Source organism: Gobio gobio, assembly GCF_949357685.1.
Source record: "Gobio gobio genome assembly, chromosome: 22".
NCBI lineage: Eukaryota > Metazoa > Chordata > Actinopteri > Cypriniformes > Gobionidae > Gobio > Gobio gobio.
The window spans coordinates 20,597,491-20,615,648 of record NC_137118.1 but is presented as its reverse complement, the minus strand read 5'-3'; the positions used below and the strand labels follow the sequence as shown (position 1 = coordinate 20,615,648).

The 18,158-nt window shown below is 36.4% G+C and overlaps 1 protein-coding gene across 1 annotated transcript; it reads right to left on the bottom strand.

Moving 5' to 3' along the window:
• Positions 1-1,026: 1,026 nt before the first annotated feature.
• On the bottom strand, positions 1,027-15,213 carry mamdc2b (MAM domain containing 2b). The gene is made up of 14 exons (XM_079804386.1): positions 14,735-15,213; positions 14,552-14,656; positions 10,934-11,175; positions 9,562-9,646; positions 9,048-9,155; positions 7,798-8,081; positions 6,685-6,778; positions 6,468-6,608; positions 6,010-6,275; positions 4,584-4,677; positions 4,346-4,501; positions 1,959-2,218; positions 1,643-1,727; positions 1,027-1,560 (listed from the first exon to the last, which is right to left on the bottom strand). Exons 1-14 carry the CDS (start codon positions 14,763-14,765, stop codon positions 1,484-1,486), a joined length of 2,028 nt encoding a protein of 675 aa, XP_079660512.1. The 5' UTR covers positions 14,766-15,213; the 3' UTR covers positions 1,027-1,483.
• Between the last annotated feature and the right edge of the window lie 2,945 nt (positions 15,214-18,158).

The window sequence follows — 18,158 nt, the reverse complement described above, 5'->3', positions numbered from 1 at the left end:
GGCTCACAGTAGTCACGTGGCTTGGGGGGGGTCATATGTTATTGGGAGGGGGGGGGGGGGGGTTCATATGTTATGGGTGATTTGTGCTCATAAGCAGCACTAGATGGCAGTAAAGCTTTACCTTGCGATAGACTAACATTTAGCATACTAACAAACTACTCTTACCGGTTCTACAGTATGTAGTGTATACTATGGACAGGGCGAGAATTTTATGTATTTACAAATTACTTTTTTCCGAAATGTGCAGCATTTTTGCTTATTATATTGCGCCTAAATACTACATGTAGCATAGGCCTACTATAAAATTAGTACTCTTACCATTTCTACAGCATGTAGAAATCGTCTAACTTGTCAAGGTTCCCTCAAAGTTATGAACAAACTTTCTTCCAGAAACGTTAATAATGTTTTCTGTTATATAGGCCTATATCGTTCTTAAAGAACGATTCAAAGAACATTCAGAAAACGTTTCCATAACTTAACAGGAACGTTAGCAAAACGTTCTTAGAACATATTTTCTTAGCTTTTGTGTGTGTGTGTGTATGTGTGTGTGTGTATATATATATATATATATATATATATATATATATATATATATATATATATATATATATATATATATATATATATATATATATATATATATATATATATATATGTATATATATGCTCCCTGCCACAGAGCAAAAATGGTTTAGGAATGGTTGGAGGAGCACAACGAGTTTGAGGTGTTGACTTGGCCTCCAAATTCCCTGCTAAAAGGATCTGCTGCTAACATATTGGTGCCAGCACACCTTCAGGGGTCTAGGAGTCAATGCCTTGACGATCAGGGCTGTTTTGGCAGCAAAAGGGGGACCAACACAATAACATCAAAATGTTATGCCTGATCGGTGGATATAATGCATAATGATGTAAATAGATTCAACTGTTTTCTCACAGGCGGCTGATTTCCTACCTAGTTGTTGTGCTAGTTGCATGTCTCTCACATCCCTTTGTACTCTCGTTCTTCTCACAATAAAATAACTAATTCATATTTCATATCCATTTATTTGTATTTATGTTTTTCAGTAGATGTGTAATAGGCAAGATAATGTATAGTCAGTGGGTCATTATTACAAAAGAACAGGATAATCAGGTATAGTTTTTATAAATATTACACCTTACATATAATGAAGGGCTAACTTTTATTCACATATTCAAATAGGAATCTCTTTAATTTTCTGTTTTATTTGACATTAAAAAATAAAATTAAAACAAGCAAATAAGACATCTGTATTAAGGCTTCCTATGTGACTAATACGGTTTCCATCTTTAACAATGTATCCGATGTATTAAGAATAGTTCATAAGTCAAACAAGGAAAGTATGCAGGTGATCAGATATGGTCATGATGCAGTTGTATCCTTCCCTTTCATCCTCACAGAGCTCTGCACTCCAGCTGTACTGTCAACATGGTTTATGTTTTCTCTCTTTTCTTTCTCACTTTGTTATTTAAAACTCATTGACTGAATGTCATTATTATTTCCAGAGAGGCTCAGATGGGGGATATGGTCATCAGCATATTCTGTGTAGATAAAAGGATGAAAAGTATGAAAAGATGTTCATGGTAATGTGAATAACAGATTCATTTGACATGTCATGAATACCTCTGCATGGTCCCCTTTCAAAAATAACATCATCGATTGCAATATCACTCCTTACTGATGCACCTCTGGTGGCTTCAAACACAATCTAAGCATGCAGACAAATAGACATAATATATTAATGACAATGTAGAATGTTGACTAAATGCTAAACACTAAAACTTTTTTAAAAGTAGCTCTTAACTGACAAGGTCGCAACCAATTATTATTGGGCTCATGCAGTTCTTGGTAAAATTATTTTTTGTATGTTAAACTATTTTGGCACTGTGTAAAATGTGGGTGCAGTTGTGAAGCACTAATGCAGTTTCATGTAACTAACCTGGTGTTGTTGGTCATATTGGTAGTTTACTGATGCTCTGAGCCAGGAGATGCCCTGTTCTCCGTGGCTAGTCCACAATAATTTGTCCTCATTTTCTTGTCCAGTCTGGAGGTAAACGCTCAGCTGGCCAATCCCTGATCCATACATGTGGTAGTAAAACTGCAAGCACTGTGGTTCTCTAGAGCCGCGCAGAGAGCTGGAGAGCAGGCGCGCTTTGTGACCGGGCAGCATTACTGATGCCTCAATGTGCAAATAATGACCTAAAGATAGAGAAAAGTATGTCCCAGGTACAATAAAATTAGATGAATACAGAAACTAATTGTGTTGTGTCCCATAATGTTTATAATAATAGATGTCTATGGGGCAAGTTACACGCTTGGGAATTAGAAGTGCACTTGAATGTGCACTTGTAGTGTACTTCAGATCTTAAATAGTATAAAAACTGTAGTTGAAGATAATACAATATTAATGAAATAAAAGGCCACTTAAAGGGTTAGTTCACCCAAAAATGAAAATTCTGTCATTAATTATTTACCATCATGTCGTTCGACACCCGTAAGACCTCCGTTCATCTTCGGAACACAAATGATGATATTTTAGTTGAAATCCGATGGCTCAGAAAGGCCTCCATTGGCACAATGCACTGTACACTCTCAAGACCCATAAAAGGTACTAAAGTCGTTATTTAGGTTTTTTTTGCGCACAAAAACTATTCTCGTCGCTTTATAAAGTTATGGTAGAACCACTGTAGTGAGATGGACTTTGTAACGACGTCTTTAGTACCTTTTATGGGTCTTAAGAGTGTACAGTGCATTGTGCCAATGGAGGCCTTTCTGAGCCATCGGATTTCAACCAAAATATCTTCATTTGTGTTCTGAACGGAGGTCTTACGGGTGTCGAACAACATGAGGGTAAGTAATTAATGACAGAATTTGTGTGTGTTATGTGTGTTATTCAATATTACATTTAAGTTCATTTATATTTAAATACACTACATTGCAAATGTGTAATGACAAATATACTTAAACTTTATATATAAATATTTAAATTCAAAAGTTTTATTAGAAATTAACCATATTTCAAGAAAGTTCAACTAATTGCATTTCATATATAATAAAACATATAATATAATATACAATATAAATTACAATACATTTTCATTTAATTGCAAATAACAAGCAATTAAGTGTCTAAAAAACATTACAATCAGTTCACACATAAGTATATTTTTTTAAAGTTTACTTAACCACAAGACTAAAACCATGTCCATACAACCTTCGAACTTTTGTCTTGAGCAGGTAAAGCCAGTACACCTGCAACTTTCACATGAGAATCTATGATGTAACTGTCTGCAAAGTACTGTTTTCATGGAGCAAAATCAGCAGTAAATCCGCCAAGAAAGTAGTCCCATGTCAAAAGGATGATTTATTTAGACATCTTTACAACTCAAGCAAACACATTTTAGTTAAGAAGAATTAATATAAGCATTAAATTCCTCCAGAATTTTTTGCCTCAAAGATTTCCCCAGTCAAACTGTCTAATATGGTAATGAATCTTTTTGCTCGGAAATGTTATATAGTAAAATTTCAAGTTTTACATTAAACTAGAACTCACTATTACACACTCTTAAAAATAAGAGTTCTTTGTTGCCATTAAAGTGTTAATTCACCCAAAAATAAAAAATTCTCATAATTTACTCACCCTCAAGCCTCCTAGGTGTATATGACTTTCTTCTTTCACCCAAACACAATCGGAGTATCCTGGCTCTTCCAAGCTTTATAATGGGAGTGAATGGTAACTGAGATATTTAAAGCCCCAAAAAAGCGCATCCATCCATCATAAAAGTAATCCATGCGGCTCCAATGCGGGGTTCAATACATCATACGTCGACTTCAACATTGACTTGCGTACAGCCGTTACCGGAAGCCAGTGATTATAGTTTATAAAGTTAAAAATATGGATATTTTTCTTACAAAACCACCTGGAGCCGTATTAATTACTTTTATGATGGATGGATGGATGGATGGATGGATGGATGGATGGATGGATGTGCTTTTTTGGGCTTCAAAAAACCAGGTACCATTCACTCCCATTATAAAGCTTGGAGGAGCCAGGATATTTTTTAATAGAACTCTGATTGTGTTTGGCTGAAAGAAGATAGTCATATACACCCAGGATGAATTGAGGGTGAGTAAATCATAGGATACATTTTTGGGTGAACTAACCCTTGAATGGTTCCATGAAGAACCTTTAACATCCATTGCACAAAAGGTTCTTTATTGTTATTGTATGGCATCCCTGCAAAAATCCCTCTTTTTCAACCTTTATTTTTTTAGAGTGTAAGTGACGAGTGTTTAAAGGGTTTTTAGGGAAGGTTTGAAGCTCACCCACTCCCGTGGTGTGATCTCCTCTTGGCCCCGTGTAGGATGTTGGTGTGGGTCCTCTGGACAGCATCCAGTCGCTTGAGTCTCCTTCCTTATCCTGAGTGTATCCACAGAGACCAGTCTCAAAGTCACAGTGAGACGGGACTGACAGAGAAGATGCTGTAACAAAAATATCAAGGAATCAACTGTAAGATTCACAATGACGATTCACATGTTTTGTTAATAAATGAAGCTTGTTTACCTAACAGTGCGCAGTCCCCAAGGGTGACTTTAATATCATCAAGACCAACAGAACCACAACTCCAAACATTTTTGCATGTACTGATGAAAACCACCTTCATTACCCAGATTTAGAAAAAACACATAATTAAGATGAACAATAACATGACAAATCCGAAAATAAAGACAGTGTATATATACATTTAAATATATAATATTTAAAAAGTAAGAAGCAAAACTCATGGTATGGGTGAGTGGATTTACTGTATGAATAATCCTCAGACCGTCTTATTTTTCCAGATGTTTTAAAGGTTTATTTCTCTAAATCTGGATCTTACTGTCATAATAAAAGTAATGTGCGGCAAAAACCTTGCTAACAGATGCTAGAGCACTGGGCCAAACGTGTGTCCAGTTAAATGGAATTCATCTTAGATTCTGCATGTCTCTTAAAGACCCTGTGAAATGACTTGGTGAGCACATTTTTCTTCCTGACTTGATGCATTTCCTGATGAACAGGAATAGCCAAATGTGTTTGGTATGCATTTATGTACTTATGCATTTATATTCTTTTATATTGCTTGACGTCATTGCTAAAGATAATTGCTGGTAAAGTGCTTGGGACTGTACATCCATTGCGAAGAAGAAGTATATACCTCAAAGTTTATGTGATGTTCAGTTTAGTTTCAATTTCCAAGTTTCTGTTTGCCTAAGTTCTCGTTCCTTGTTTGCATGGCTTTTACAATGGCTCCTTATTGAGTTTTTCACCTGTTCCTTGTTCTGTTGATTGCCATTCCGTGTGTATTTATGCCCTCAGTTCTTTCTATTCATTGGCTGAATACGAAATTGCCAATAGGACATTATTTGAGGGGACAGCCATTTGTAGTGGTCTCTGAAACCAGTGGACGTTATCGTGTGCACTCGCAATAACGTGTGTACAGCAGATGTACACTCAACGGCTGTCCAAATTCACTCACTCGTTTTCATTCACTCCTTCCAGGGAACTGTCGTAGGGAATAGTAATTGAGGGTTCAGGGGCGATTTCAGATCGATTGTTCAGTGTTGTCAACATCTATGTTAATGTGTAGTGTTTGCATCACATATTGTTAGTTGAAATCTCTTTGTATCTTGTATATATTTAAGAGTTGACGTACACTACAAGTGCACATTCAATAAAATTAAGTGCACTTCTTTTTCACAAGAGACATCCATCGACCAATCTGTGTTTGTCATGGCACCAGCTTCAAAGACTGCATGTCTTGCATCATGTCTCATGGACAATTACAACGTTTGAATTGGTGGGAAAAGTGTTTCGACTGACTTTAGCGCAGTTTGTAGTCCATAGCTTTCACAGCTAGCATTTATATGCTAATATAAGACACAGTTTTTAAAAATATACATAGCAAGTAGACAAGCAATAGCAAGATAGGTGAACTGAAGACTTATCTTACCTGAGTATTCTTCTGACTTTGAATGGTTAGTTCAACTGCAATCCAAACATTTCTTATCTTCTCATTCTGGCTCCATATTTGTTCTTGTTTTGTACCATCACTGTAATACAGATACGCTGACAGGACTTGATCTGTTCCACTAAGACCTCGCAGGGAATAGAAGAACTTCAGGCAGTATTTCTGATTCCCTGGCATTGGCGGCCCAAACAAACGGCTGATGTATCCAGACTGTAAACTGAAGCGGGAATTTGCCAAAAAAAAGGATCCTGTTAAGAAAGAACAACAATTTTTAGCCCTTTCAGGCTTTAACAATTTCTTAATCAGTAATGTATTTGATATACATTATCGTTCAAAAGTTAGAGGTCTGTAAGATTTGTATATTTTTGAAAAAAGTCTCTAATGCTCACTAAGGCTGACCCCAAACTTTGACCGGTAGTGTATATTATATGCAGCTGTACCTGCTCCTGTCGTATGGTCTCCAGCGCTGTAGATGTTGGGCCTGACAGACACTCTCTTCCACAGTGGACTACCCATCAGGACATACTGACAATATCCTGACTCAAAGTCACAGTTTGCAATAGATGGATCAAACGTTGGCTCTGGGAAAACACATTTTTAAGGGGTCACGTAGGAATTGGTATTTTTATGGAATTGAGCTACCGTGTTCAAACATACCTGTGCCTTCATTACAGAACTCTGGAGAGAAGGAAATATCATCAAGAACCACATATCCTCCATGAGGACTGTTGAACGCCACTTCAAACACCAACTGGTAAGATACACACACATACAGTAGAGACTAGGGCTATCAAGTTTACATGTACTGTAGTGAGATTAATTATTATGTTCAACAATTAAATCAATACATGATTTATAATTAAATATAAAGTCTAATTACATTTAATTTCATGTCTTAAAACACACTTAAAATATAGTGATTCATTTAAGGCTGTTCTCGACAAATATTTTTATGTGACGATGCATTTTTTTGTGCAGTTAATTTAATTCATTATTTGGTATATAATCAAAATCATTTGCCTACATTTTTATTCTTAGTTGACAGCCCTAATATAATTTAATGTGGGAATCATTATCAGACACTGATCTGAGAAAAAAAAAAGATAAAAGGGTAAATAGGTACAGCATACTTTGACATCTGGATGCAACATGTTAAGCAGAAAATTCAGGAACTGCAGATTGAAATCTACCGGGCTATAAGGAAACATTATCAGAACTTTGGATAACGTTCTCTTAAAGTTATGAACCAACGTTCTTCCAGTCACGTTAACAGAACATTCAGAGTTATCTGGTCTTTAATAATGTTCTCAAAAAAGACGTTGTTTATACTTAATAAGTAATTTAGTTGGACGTTGGTCTAATGTTTTTAAATGTTACTCGTTTCAGAACGTCTAGAGAACATTGCAAAATGATCAAGTGGAATGTTCCCTTAACGGTTTGAACTTTAAAAAAAAAAATCAGAAATAACGTTTAATGGGAAGGTTAGCAAAACATTCTTAGAACATATTTTAGTATTTTTGTTAGCTGGGTATTTTCTTCAAAACCCATATTCTTTTTTCTGTTGACATCCTTCAGGTACAGCATCAATAAAACAACACATGCACTTTTATTTCTCAGGTTTTTGACTAAACAACAAAGTCTGATCCATATTTGGCAGCGTATTCTGGCTTAGAACTCTTATACAGGAAGAGACTTTTTGCCTGGTATGTAAAACAGCCAGTCAGAGTTATTTTTATTTTGATGTGTCATGTAAGGTTTATCAGTCCTTACCTCGATAGGATATGGAGCTTTCAGGTCCACTTGTACAGGTATCCAGACCCTGTCTTCTGGAATCCAGTCCACGTGGTTGTTTTCAGGTAGATCGGCTCGCCATAGTTCCTGATATTGTCCAGCTTGATCCCTGCTGAAAAGGGAGAACAGATGGTCCCCAGTATGATTCTGCTGGTACTGGAAGCTCAAGCAGCCCGACATGGGCACTGTGGTCATCGGAGACACCAGCTTGGCCACCTCTTGGAAGCTTTTAGTGTCAGTAGAGTCCACATACAAGTACTGACCTGTGTAAATGAATAAAAGTGCATGACTGACAGATTCTTGGTATGAGAAAAATCTATATTTTACCATAACAGGATGTCAGAGAGTGTAACAGGAAGTGGGTCTTTCATGTATTTGCCCAAAACTGACTGGCTGTATAATGCTGTCAAATTGTATAAGATTATATGATACAACATTATGCATTGTATACAACTTTTTTTTTTTTTTACAAGATCATTAGATCATTTTAGTGTGTATAATATTATACAATAAAACATTTTCATTAAAAAAATGTAATCACATAATACTATACCATACAACTTTTCTGTATAATATATAACTTTTATTTATTTATTTTTTTGTAAATGACTGTATCATAGAATATGTATTAAATTAAATATCTATAAAATGTATTTTTTTGTATTATATATTTGTTTTAAATTATAAATGTTATTGTAGAAATTCTATGCTAAAAAGCTCCTATACAATTTTTTGAATTTCAGAATTTATACATAATAACATTTTCTATTGTACATGATTATAATATAAAACATTATTGATTTTTATAACTTTTCTCAATATTATATATTTTTTGTATTGTGTACAATTATACAACTTATAAAAGACACTTTTTTGTAGATAATCGTATCATAGAATATGTATAAAATTAAATACAGATAAACTTGTGTACATTTTAGGTATTGTATAAGATTACTGTATATATATTGTTTTCATTATACAGGTATATTATTATACAAATCATAAACAATTTATGATGTATACATGAGACAATGATATATGTATCATATATCATTGTCTCATGTATAGGTATATGATTTGTATATAATAATATACAGATCTATAAAAAAAAGTTTTTTGTATTGTTCAAGATTATAGCAAAAAAAAAATCCATGTTGTCTAATGTTTTTATATTGTATAAGATGTTACGCTAAATCTTTTTCATATCATATGCGATAAAGCAGACAAACCTGTTTCATCTGTCAGTGTAGCATCATCTGATCTTCCTACACGCCAGTTCATATGTCTGTTCCACTGGTTTGCGTATCCACACAAGTGAGCTTCTTCAAAGTCACAATCTTTGGGGTCACATGACCAGGAAAAGAGTTATTATCTTGCATGAAAATATAAATAACTAGATTTGAAGCCCTCTAGCTCTGCAAGCCTTTAAATGATAATAACATTTGGGTACAATTCTAACAAGAACTGAGCAACAGAAATCTGGGTTCATTTAAAAGATTTTCTTTTGCCTCAGGAATGTGCACATGGATGTGCGCAAGGAATAGCCATCAAAACATAGTTTAGAAAGAACAGCATCTTTTTTCAGTGGTTAATAGTTCTTTTTATGTGGTTGGCCCTGATTTTGGCACAGCATTATTAATGTTACAAAGAAAGAAACAAAGTGAAACATAATGAAAGGTTGCTGGGCTGTTCTGGGTGGATTCTAACATGCTGTTTACTGGCCCAAGTTAAAAGAGCACTAACCTATACAAAATGTGTCAGAGATCTTTATCTCAAAGATGGACACACTGCTGCCTGCTTCTTCTCCTAGTTTGCCTTCAATGACAATCTACAAATGTGGAGTGAACTTGTCGTTATTCTCATTTGACAATATTACATACATCAGCAAATCTAGTATATCCAGCTAACAAACAATTTTTAAATGTGAACGAAGTTATGAAACGCTATTTCGGAATGTTCTATTACGTTAATACATTATCATTTTGCAAACATTATGGGAATGTTACTTTTGAATGTTCTCTGAACATTCTGAAACCAGTAGAAACATTTAAAAAATGTTAGATGAACATCCGACTAAAATATTTCAGTGATCGATGCATACATTTTATGTTTTGAGAACATTATTAAAGGAACTGTATGTAAGAAATGTATCTCAATTAATCATAAAATGGCCCTGATATGTCACTAGACATTAAGAAATCATGTTAATTTCAAATACTTATATCACTGACAACAGTTGTCCGGCCAGGATATTGTCATTTTAAAAGTGAAGTTGCAGCCCTCAACTGATGTTGATGTTGACATGTTGTGTTTTGGCCTGAAGCGCCACCCTCCACCTGTCTACCAATCACAAAGTCAGTTGTGTTTTGGCATCGGGGTTGCCAGCTCTAGTTACCACAGCTGCAGCTACAAACTTTTTGGATAAAAAATGTCTAACTTTACGAAAACCTAAAAGACCTCGTTATGAATCAGAAAAACGTTGTGACACTGTCCGAAATAAAACAAGGATTTGTATAGGAGATGCCTTTGAAAGATGGAGACGGCTGAAAACTGAGAAGTATTTGAAGACAGACGCCAACGTTGCCAATTTCCTCCTGGACAGGTGAGGTTCATCTGGCTAACTATGTTTTTGAAATGGACATTTCAAATATTCATGACAGTCGAACAAAGTTATGCATGTTTGTGCAAAGTAACGTTAGGTTAGCGCATATGGAGGAGGTGGGTCATTGAATTGTCATTATGCTGAGACGCTGAGGAAAAGAACATTAGCACGCCCATTATGGCAATGTGAAAACGTATTTGAGACAGTAGCCTAACGTTACCTCGGTAAAAATGATTCCTCATTCGTTCTTCGCATATATAGTGGACAACACATGCTGCAAGTTGACCTGTGTGACTTAGGCTTGTGCTTGTAACCTACTTTCGGGAGGGAGAGAGGGGATACACCGCTCTACAGTAATTTGAAAGTGATTGCAGTACCAGTTTTGGCCACAATCCTACATACAGTTCCTTTAAATCCCAGATAACTTTGACCGGGAACTTAGAACGTTTGTTCATAACTTTGAGAGAACCTTGCCAGAATGTTCCTTGTTAGCTGGGAATAAATAGCTCTCACCTTAAATGGTTTGGTAGAGTTCTGAAGGTCAATGCTGGCGATGAGCCAGCTGTCAGACGGGCTTTGGGCCGTCCAGAGCACCTGATCGAAACTCTCTCCGTCTGTGCGCTTCTGCACCTGCAGGGAAGCGCTGCCTGTGACCTGATAGACCATCCTGAAACAGCTCCAGTCTTGTTGGTCCACATCTGGACCCAAAAGAACCGCCTTTCCCTGGTCCTCCTGGTCCACTGTGATGAAGTGTCCTGAGTGAAGCCAAAGGAAAACAACATTCATGCCAAGAGTTTGTGGAAACAGCTGGGAAAGCAAAAAGTGTTTTTGTGAGTCGTGACAGTCCACTTATCAACCAAGGTTCAACTATTATTACATGGCTGAAATGTTCAAATACATCCATCAAGCGTCACATGTCGGGAGTGGGCTTCTGTTGTCTCCACATTTGTATTCAAGCATTACATTTTTTCTTAATTTCCTCTGCTTTAATCAAAAGCAAATGATCCAGTGGGCTTGTGTAAATGTGATCCATGCCACGTATAAACACACAACAATTCAATCCAATAATGTGCTATTTCACTATCTCCAGATGCCGTAAATGTTGAGGCAATGGCATCCAGATGTGAGTCTCACTAAACATGTTTTCTTCACTTTTTTGGGCTTCCAATGCATGAAGTGAACATGTTTTTTTTTTAACCTCGAAATCTATGTTTGGATTTTTACTTAATACTTTATTCTGTAGGGCTTCAAACCTCTATTTGGAATAACCCACGTGAAACACTGCTTTACACAAGCCTATAAGTGGCCTTAAAGGGGTAGTTTACCCAGAAAAATACAATTTTGTCATTATTTGCTCATTCTCAAGTCATTCCAGACTGGTTTGATTGGTCCCATTAATCTAACACATATTCCGGTTTCAAAGATTTGCAAAATAGTGCATGAGTCACTATGACCTGGTGTTGTTTGGAAAAGAGCTGCATAAAGATTCTTAAAAATATTCTCCTTTTCTCTTCTAAAAAACAGCATACAGGTTTGGAATGACATAGTGATAAATCATAAAAATCCTATGACAACTAACAAAGAGTGAAGTGTGAAGAATGTCCAAGAAACAATATACATATACCGATCAGGCATAACTTTATGACCTAATATTGTGTTGGTCCCTTTTGCTGCCAAAACAGCCCTGACCCGTCGAGGCATGGACTCCACTAGACCCCTGAAGGTGTGCTGTGATATCTGGCTCCAAGATGTTAGCAGCAGATCCTTTAAGTCCTATAAGTTGTGAGTTGGGGCTTTCATGGATCGAACTTGTTTGTTCAGCACATCCCATAGATGCTCGATTGGATTGAGATCTGGGGAATTTGGAGGCCTAGTCAACATGTTGTCATGGATATTCATTTAAACGAGCACACCTGTTTGTAATAAAGTTCTTCACCTTGTGTGTAGGCCTATGTATGCTGCCATCACGCTACCGGAATTATCGTAAATACTAGGCTGCGTCCGAAACCTGGAAAAAGCTGCCTTCGGAGGACACATTTCAAAATAGGAAGGCATCAAGGCACGTCTGAATCTAATGTTAGCTTTACTTCCTGTTTCCTGTGATACCTTCATCTGATCGAGTTTTGAAGGCAGCATATATGTAGCCTATGCTTCACTGCCTTTGATATCCCACTATCCTGTGCTTTCCATTTCTGTGACAGTTGAGCTGGAAAAAAAAGATGGCGTCCGAAAGTTGCGTTTGCTGGTCAGTTTGTGTAAATGTAAGTTTTTGTTTCACCAACATTTTCCACTTCTAATGTCATTTCTAGCGAGAAATTACTAATGTGGTAATTCAATATTTGTTTACTTCTCACCAAAGCTCTCTCTATTTTTCTTTAGATCATTAACTGTTACGCTGCCTGTCCGAAATCAGTTTCGTGAGGTGCCTTCATGCACAAACGCTGCCTTACAAGTCATTGTCTGATAAGGCAGCGAGGCAACAAGTCAGCTGCCTAGGTTTTTGGATGCAGCCCTAGTCTCCTGTTAAAAAATTGGACATGAACGCCCTCTCAAGTCAAAATTTGAATGCGATGAGTTCGTAATCACGACTTCAATAGTGGCAAGTAGGAAATTTCCGATAGCACATGAAGGCAGCATTACGTTCCTTTGTTTCTCAAAGTCATTGTCCGGTATTGTTTGTGCATGGCACACTGTTTCATTTGTGTTAGTTGTTATTGCATTATTTGTTAATAATCAAGTTAAATTTGAGTCTACTTCACCCACCTTCTTCATCCCTGGGATAAAATATGACAGTGTGTCTTGGACAAGAGAAAAGGAGATATTTTGAAGAATCTTTATGCAGTTCTTTTTCACAAAGCATCAGTTCATAGTGACTCGTGCACTATTTTGCTAATCTTAGAAAGTGTTTTTTTCTTCTTTTGTGTTGGATGAATGAAAGAAAACAATGGAAGAATTTCATTCTGTATGTGAAAATACGTGGCAAGTGCTTAAAAATGTAATGTTTGTATTCAGGATGATATATATATACTGTATAATGTTCCTAAAAATGCATAGGACATCTCCAATGCATAATTAACACGATTAGCCTACAGATTATTATATATTTTGCTTTCTAAAGATGGAAGATATATCATATTCTACATATTTTTATTAAATTATAAAATAATAAATAATACTCATCTGGTTTTGAAAACTTTTCAAGCATTTTGTTTTATGTACAAAATGTAATCAAACTGTATAGCCTCTAAAGGGACATACACTCTTAATAATAAAGGAAGTACCAAAAAGGGGTTTTCACGGCAATGCCATAGAAGAATCATTTTTGGTTCCCTGAAGAACTGTTTTGGGAAAGGTTCTTTAAAGAACCATTTTATTCTAACCATTTTATAGTCTAAAGAACCTTTCTACGCTATAAAGAACCTTTTGTGCAATGGAAGGGTTCTTTGGATATTTACGTTTTTTTATGGAACCATACACCTTGCCAAAGAACCTATATTTTCAAGAGTGCAGGGAGGAAAAAATATATAAAATGGGAGGAGAAATGATTTGTCAAGGCTTTTGCGTTCACTCGTAAAATGTTTGCATTCTGCCGAGAAACGTTGCGTTTGTTCACAAAGAACACAAAAGTTTTGCAAGAGAATGCAAAAGCATTAACATAATTTTTACTCCCATCTCATTTTTTTCCATTACCATGTCCCTTTAGGGGCTCCACAATTAACTTTTTCAAAAACAATTTAAAACGTTTACAAATTTCATAAATTATTAATAAATAACATAAGTGACATTAATCGGAACTCTTGCCTTGTCATACGTTTTTCAAATGTTTATGAAATGATACCATAACTGCCTATTTAGTTTTTTCTATGATAATGATAATGATAATGCTAAACTGCTCAATAACATTTTCTTTTCAAAATGTCTCTTCTTCTACATTAAAATTAAATTAAAAAACATTTTCAACATATTAACAGAAATTGTATGATTTCCTTTTTAATCTATTTTAATAGATCTGCAAAAAAAATCATCATGTCATTGACTCATAAACATAAACATTCAGATATCATCCATTCATGTAATGGTGAACTTGACATCAAAATGCACTGCAATCATTCACAAGTTGCTGAAACTCACCGGACGGGTTGAGGGTCCAGCTGAGAAAGGCCGGGTCGGACACATAATCACATATGCTCTCCTTAAAACTACAGGAGCCTGGCAAAAGCTCTGCTTTAGCTGTCACTGCAGAAAAGAGCACAAACACACACTCATGCATGTACAATGATGGACACAGACAACTTCTCTGCATTGAGTCCTCACCAATCAAGCTCAGAACGTAGAAAGAAAGCATCTTCTCTCCTACGTTTTGTCCTGCGAAGATGAAGTAAGACCTGTTTCAGCACAAGAGAACTAGAGAGATCTAGACTTCACTCTCTCATCCTGTCCGTCTTTCAAGCTGGCAGCGAATAACCGAAGCTCAGATGTGATCCTTCTGTCTGGCTGCAGGAGAAGAAAAGGGGAGGGAAGGAGGAAGAGTGTTTCAGTAATGTTGACCAGATTCAGAGGTTCTCTTCCCTTACCTCAGAGCTGGTGACCGCTTCACCTCAAAACACACTTTTCATATCATATCACATGGATATTTAGATCAAAACCATATGGAGCAGATCTTTGTTTTCTTTCTTTAATTCCCCTATGGTAGCTACTGTGCCATCTGTCGCACCAAAATATATCTCTCTTCTCATGTTATTCAGGCAAGAATCCAGTAAGAACTGTGTTCTAGTTATGAAACATTTGTTGATGACATGAGCACATCTGCATTGTATTTAATGTCACCATGAAATAAAAATTTTAATGAAATATTGCAGTATTTGTTGTGAATGGTTTATCCGTGCAAAATGACTTCCTCTCCCTCTTACAGCGTCTCTTCTCTGATGTGTTTACTGCGAGGGTGGGGCAACCAGTTAATCACAGGAGATCCACCAATCGCAAACCACAATCATTCAATCAATTCCAGATGAACAAAATCAAGTCCCACCCTACATTTGTTCTTGTTCCTGAAGCCATTTCACTCTGATGTATGTCACAATAGGGAAGAAAAGACTCACGACTTCCGCAACTTCCGTTCTGTGTTCTTATGAGACAAAGATATTCTGTCTGCTTGACACCAAATGAAAAAGCCTATTATAATACACTATATTGCCAAACATATTGGGACGCCTGACTTTACATGCACATGAACTTTAATGACATCCCATTCTTTTTCCGTAGGGTTTAATATGGAGTTGGCCCACCCTTTGCATCTTTGCCCACCCAGTTGCAGCTTCAACTCTTGTGGGAAGAGTTTTGACCATTCTTCTAAGGACATATGTGAGGTCAGGCACTGATGCTCGCAGTCTCTGCTCTAATTCATCCCAAAGGTGTTCTATCGGGTTGAGGCCAGTCAAGATCCTCCACACCAAACTCGCTCATTCATGTCTTTATGGACATTGCTTTGTGCACTGGCGCGCAGTCATGTTGGAACAGGAAGGGGCCATCCCCAAACTGTTCCCACAAAGTTGGGAGCATGAAATTGTCCAAAATGTATTGGTATGCTGAAGCATTAAGAGGAACTAAGGGGCCAAGCCCATCCCTTGAAAAACAACCCCACACCATAATCCCCCCTCTACCAAACTTTACACTTGGCACAATGCAGTCAGGTTCTCCTGGAAACCGCCATACCCAGACTCGTCCATCAGATTGCCAGACAGAGAAGCGTGATTCGTCACTCCAGAGAACACCTTTCCACTGCTCGAGAATCCAGTAGCGGCGTGCTTTACACCACTGCATCCAACGCTTTGCATTACACTTGGTAAGGCTTGGATGCAGCTGCTCGGCCATGAAAACCCATTCCATGAAGCTCTCTATGCACTGTTCTTGAGCTAATCTGAAGGCCACACAAAGTTTGGAGGTCTGTAGCTTTTGACTCTGCAGAAATTTGGCGACTTCTGCGCACCTCAGCATGCGCTGACCCCCGCTCTGTGATTTTATGTGGCCTACCACTTCGTGGCTGAGTTGCTGTTGTTCCCAATTGCTTCCACTTTGTTATAATACCACTAACAGTTGACTGTGGAATATTTAGTAGTGAGGAAAATTCACGAATACACTCTAAAAAATAATTCAGTGGCTTAGTAAATATCACAATAATAATTAACTTTATTAACTTAATACAATTTCTAAATATAATTTACTTGATGTTTTGAGTTGAACATACCAAAATAATTGACGAAAAATCCAACAGTTAATTTTGTCTCAGATTTACAGTTATATTTAAGTTTTTTCACTAAAAGAATTTAGTGTTCGAATATCCAATTATTTACTTCAAATATACTTAATATATTTGTGAAATTTTTATCAAAATATTTGAGAAAGGATAATTAAATCGATCTGTTTGAAGAACCACAAATATTACTTAATTCAAATCAAGATTATTAATATTTAACACGCACTGAAGAATTTTAGTAAGTTTACTTGATTATAACACTGCACCCCTCCCCCGCCCCTTGACGTGAGGACGGTTGAGTGAGCACTGCTGTTTGAATTCTCTTCAGTCTCCAGAGGAGTTCCTTCTTCTCAGCGTTGCAGAATTGGAACATTTCCTCTGTGAAATTCAGGTTTGTGTGTTTTATTTTATCTATAAAATAATTACTGAGCTTAAAATCTTTTTATTTAATGCAAAACAACATACAGGGACGCAATGTGAGTAAACGAGTGCTGCATCTGTCTTTGAAGCCCCTGGTGCTACTGCCTTGCTCAAAACACACAACTTTATTCCTTAAGATAATGAATATAATTAATTTGGATGATAAAATGTTCTTAAAACTGTGCACTGTTTGTTTATTGGCAGGTTATGGAGTCAGGCGCGTTACAGCATCTTTGAGCTACGAGTGAAACGCAGGGCGGTCTCAAGTTCATAGTCCACCCGCAGAGCGCAAGTCCATCTCTGGCTCGTGAAACGGCGCTGATACGGTGGAAATTGGATAACAGACAGGTTGATTACACTTGAATTACTTTTAAATGTTTAATTTTTACTTCTAAAATGTTTGTTACATGTGTTTAAATGTTGTAAATATGTTGTAAAATATTGTATACATGTCAAAACTGTAATATATGCTGTGCTTTACTCCTCGACAATAAAGGCCAATGTCATGTTTAAGTGTATTTTACAAAGGTTTAGAGGAAATTAAAGTTAATATTAAAGTTATACTATAAGAGTTAATATTACTCATAAATAAAAACAGTTAATTTTACTCATAAATACTGTTTTTTAAATGTTTTTCCTTACATTTTTTCTACTCAATTTTATTTGTAAATGTACCAAATGTAATGTAGTTACACAGATCTACTTAATTTTTTACTTGCATTTCCTCAGCTCATATGGTGTATGTAATTGATTTCACTTTAATTTTTTAGTGTAAAAATGTTTCACCAAAAAAATTTAGTAAATCATAGTAAACGTTTTTAGAGTCTTATTGCACAGGTGGCAACCTATTACAGTACCACGCGTGAATTCACTGAGCTCCTGAGAGCGACCCATTCTTTCACAAATGTTTGCAGTCTGCATGCCTAGGGGCTTGATTTTATACACATGTAGCCATGGAAGTGATTGGAACACCTGAATTCAATGATTTGGAAGGGTGTCCCAGTACTTTTGGCAATATAGTGTAGCATCAAGTCGCTTACTTTTACGGCTGCCTTTATTTCCAAT

Bases quoted from the DNA above. Each gene is read 5' to 3' on its own strand.
- mamdc2b (XM_079804386.1), bottom strand. From the start codon at position 14,765: ATGCTTTCTTTCTACGTTCTGAGCTTGATTG. The intron at 11,176-14,551 runs GTGAGTTTCAGC...GGCTTCACTCAG, and splicing joins CTGGACCCTCAACCCGTCCG to GACACTTCATCACAGTGGAC. The intron at 9,647-10,933 runs GTGAGAGCTATT...CCACATTTGTAG, and splicing joins ACTCTACCAAACCATTTAAG to ATTGTCATTGAAGGCAAACT.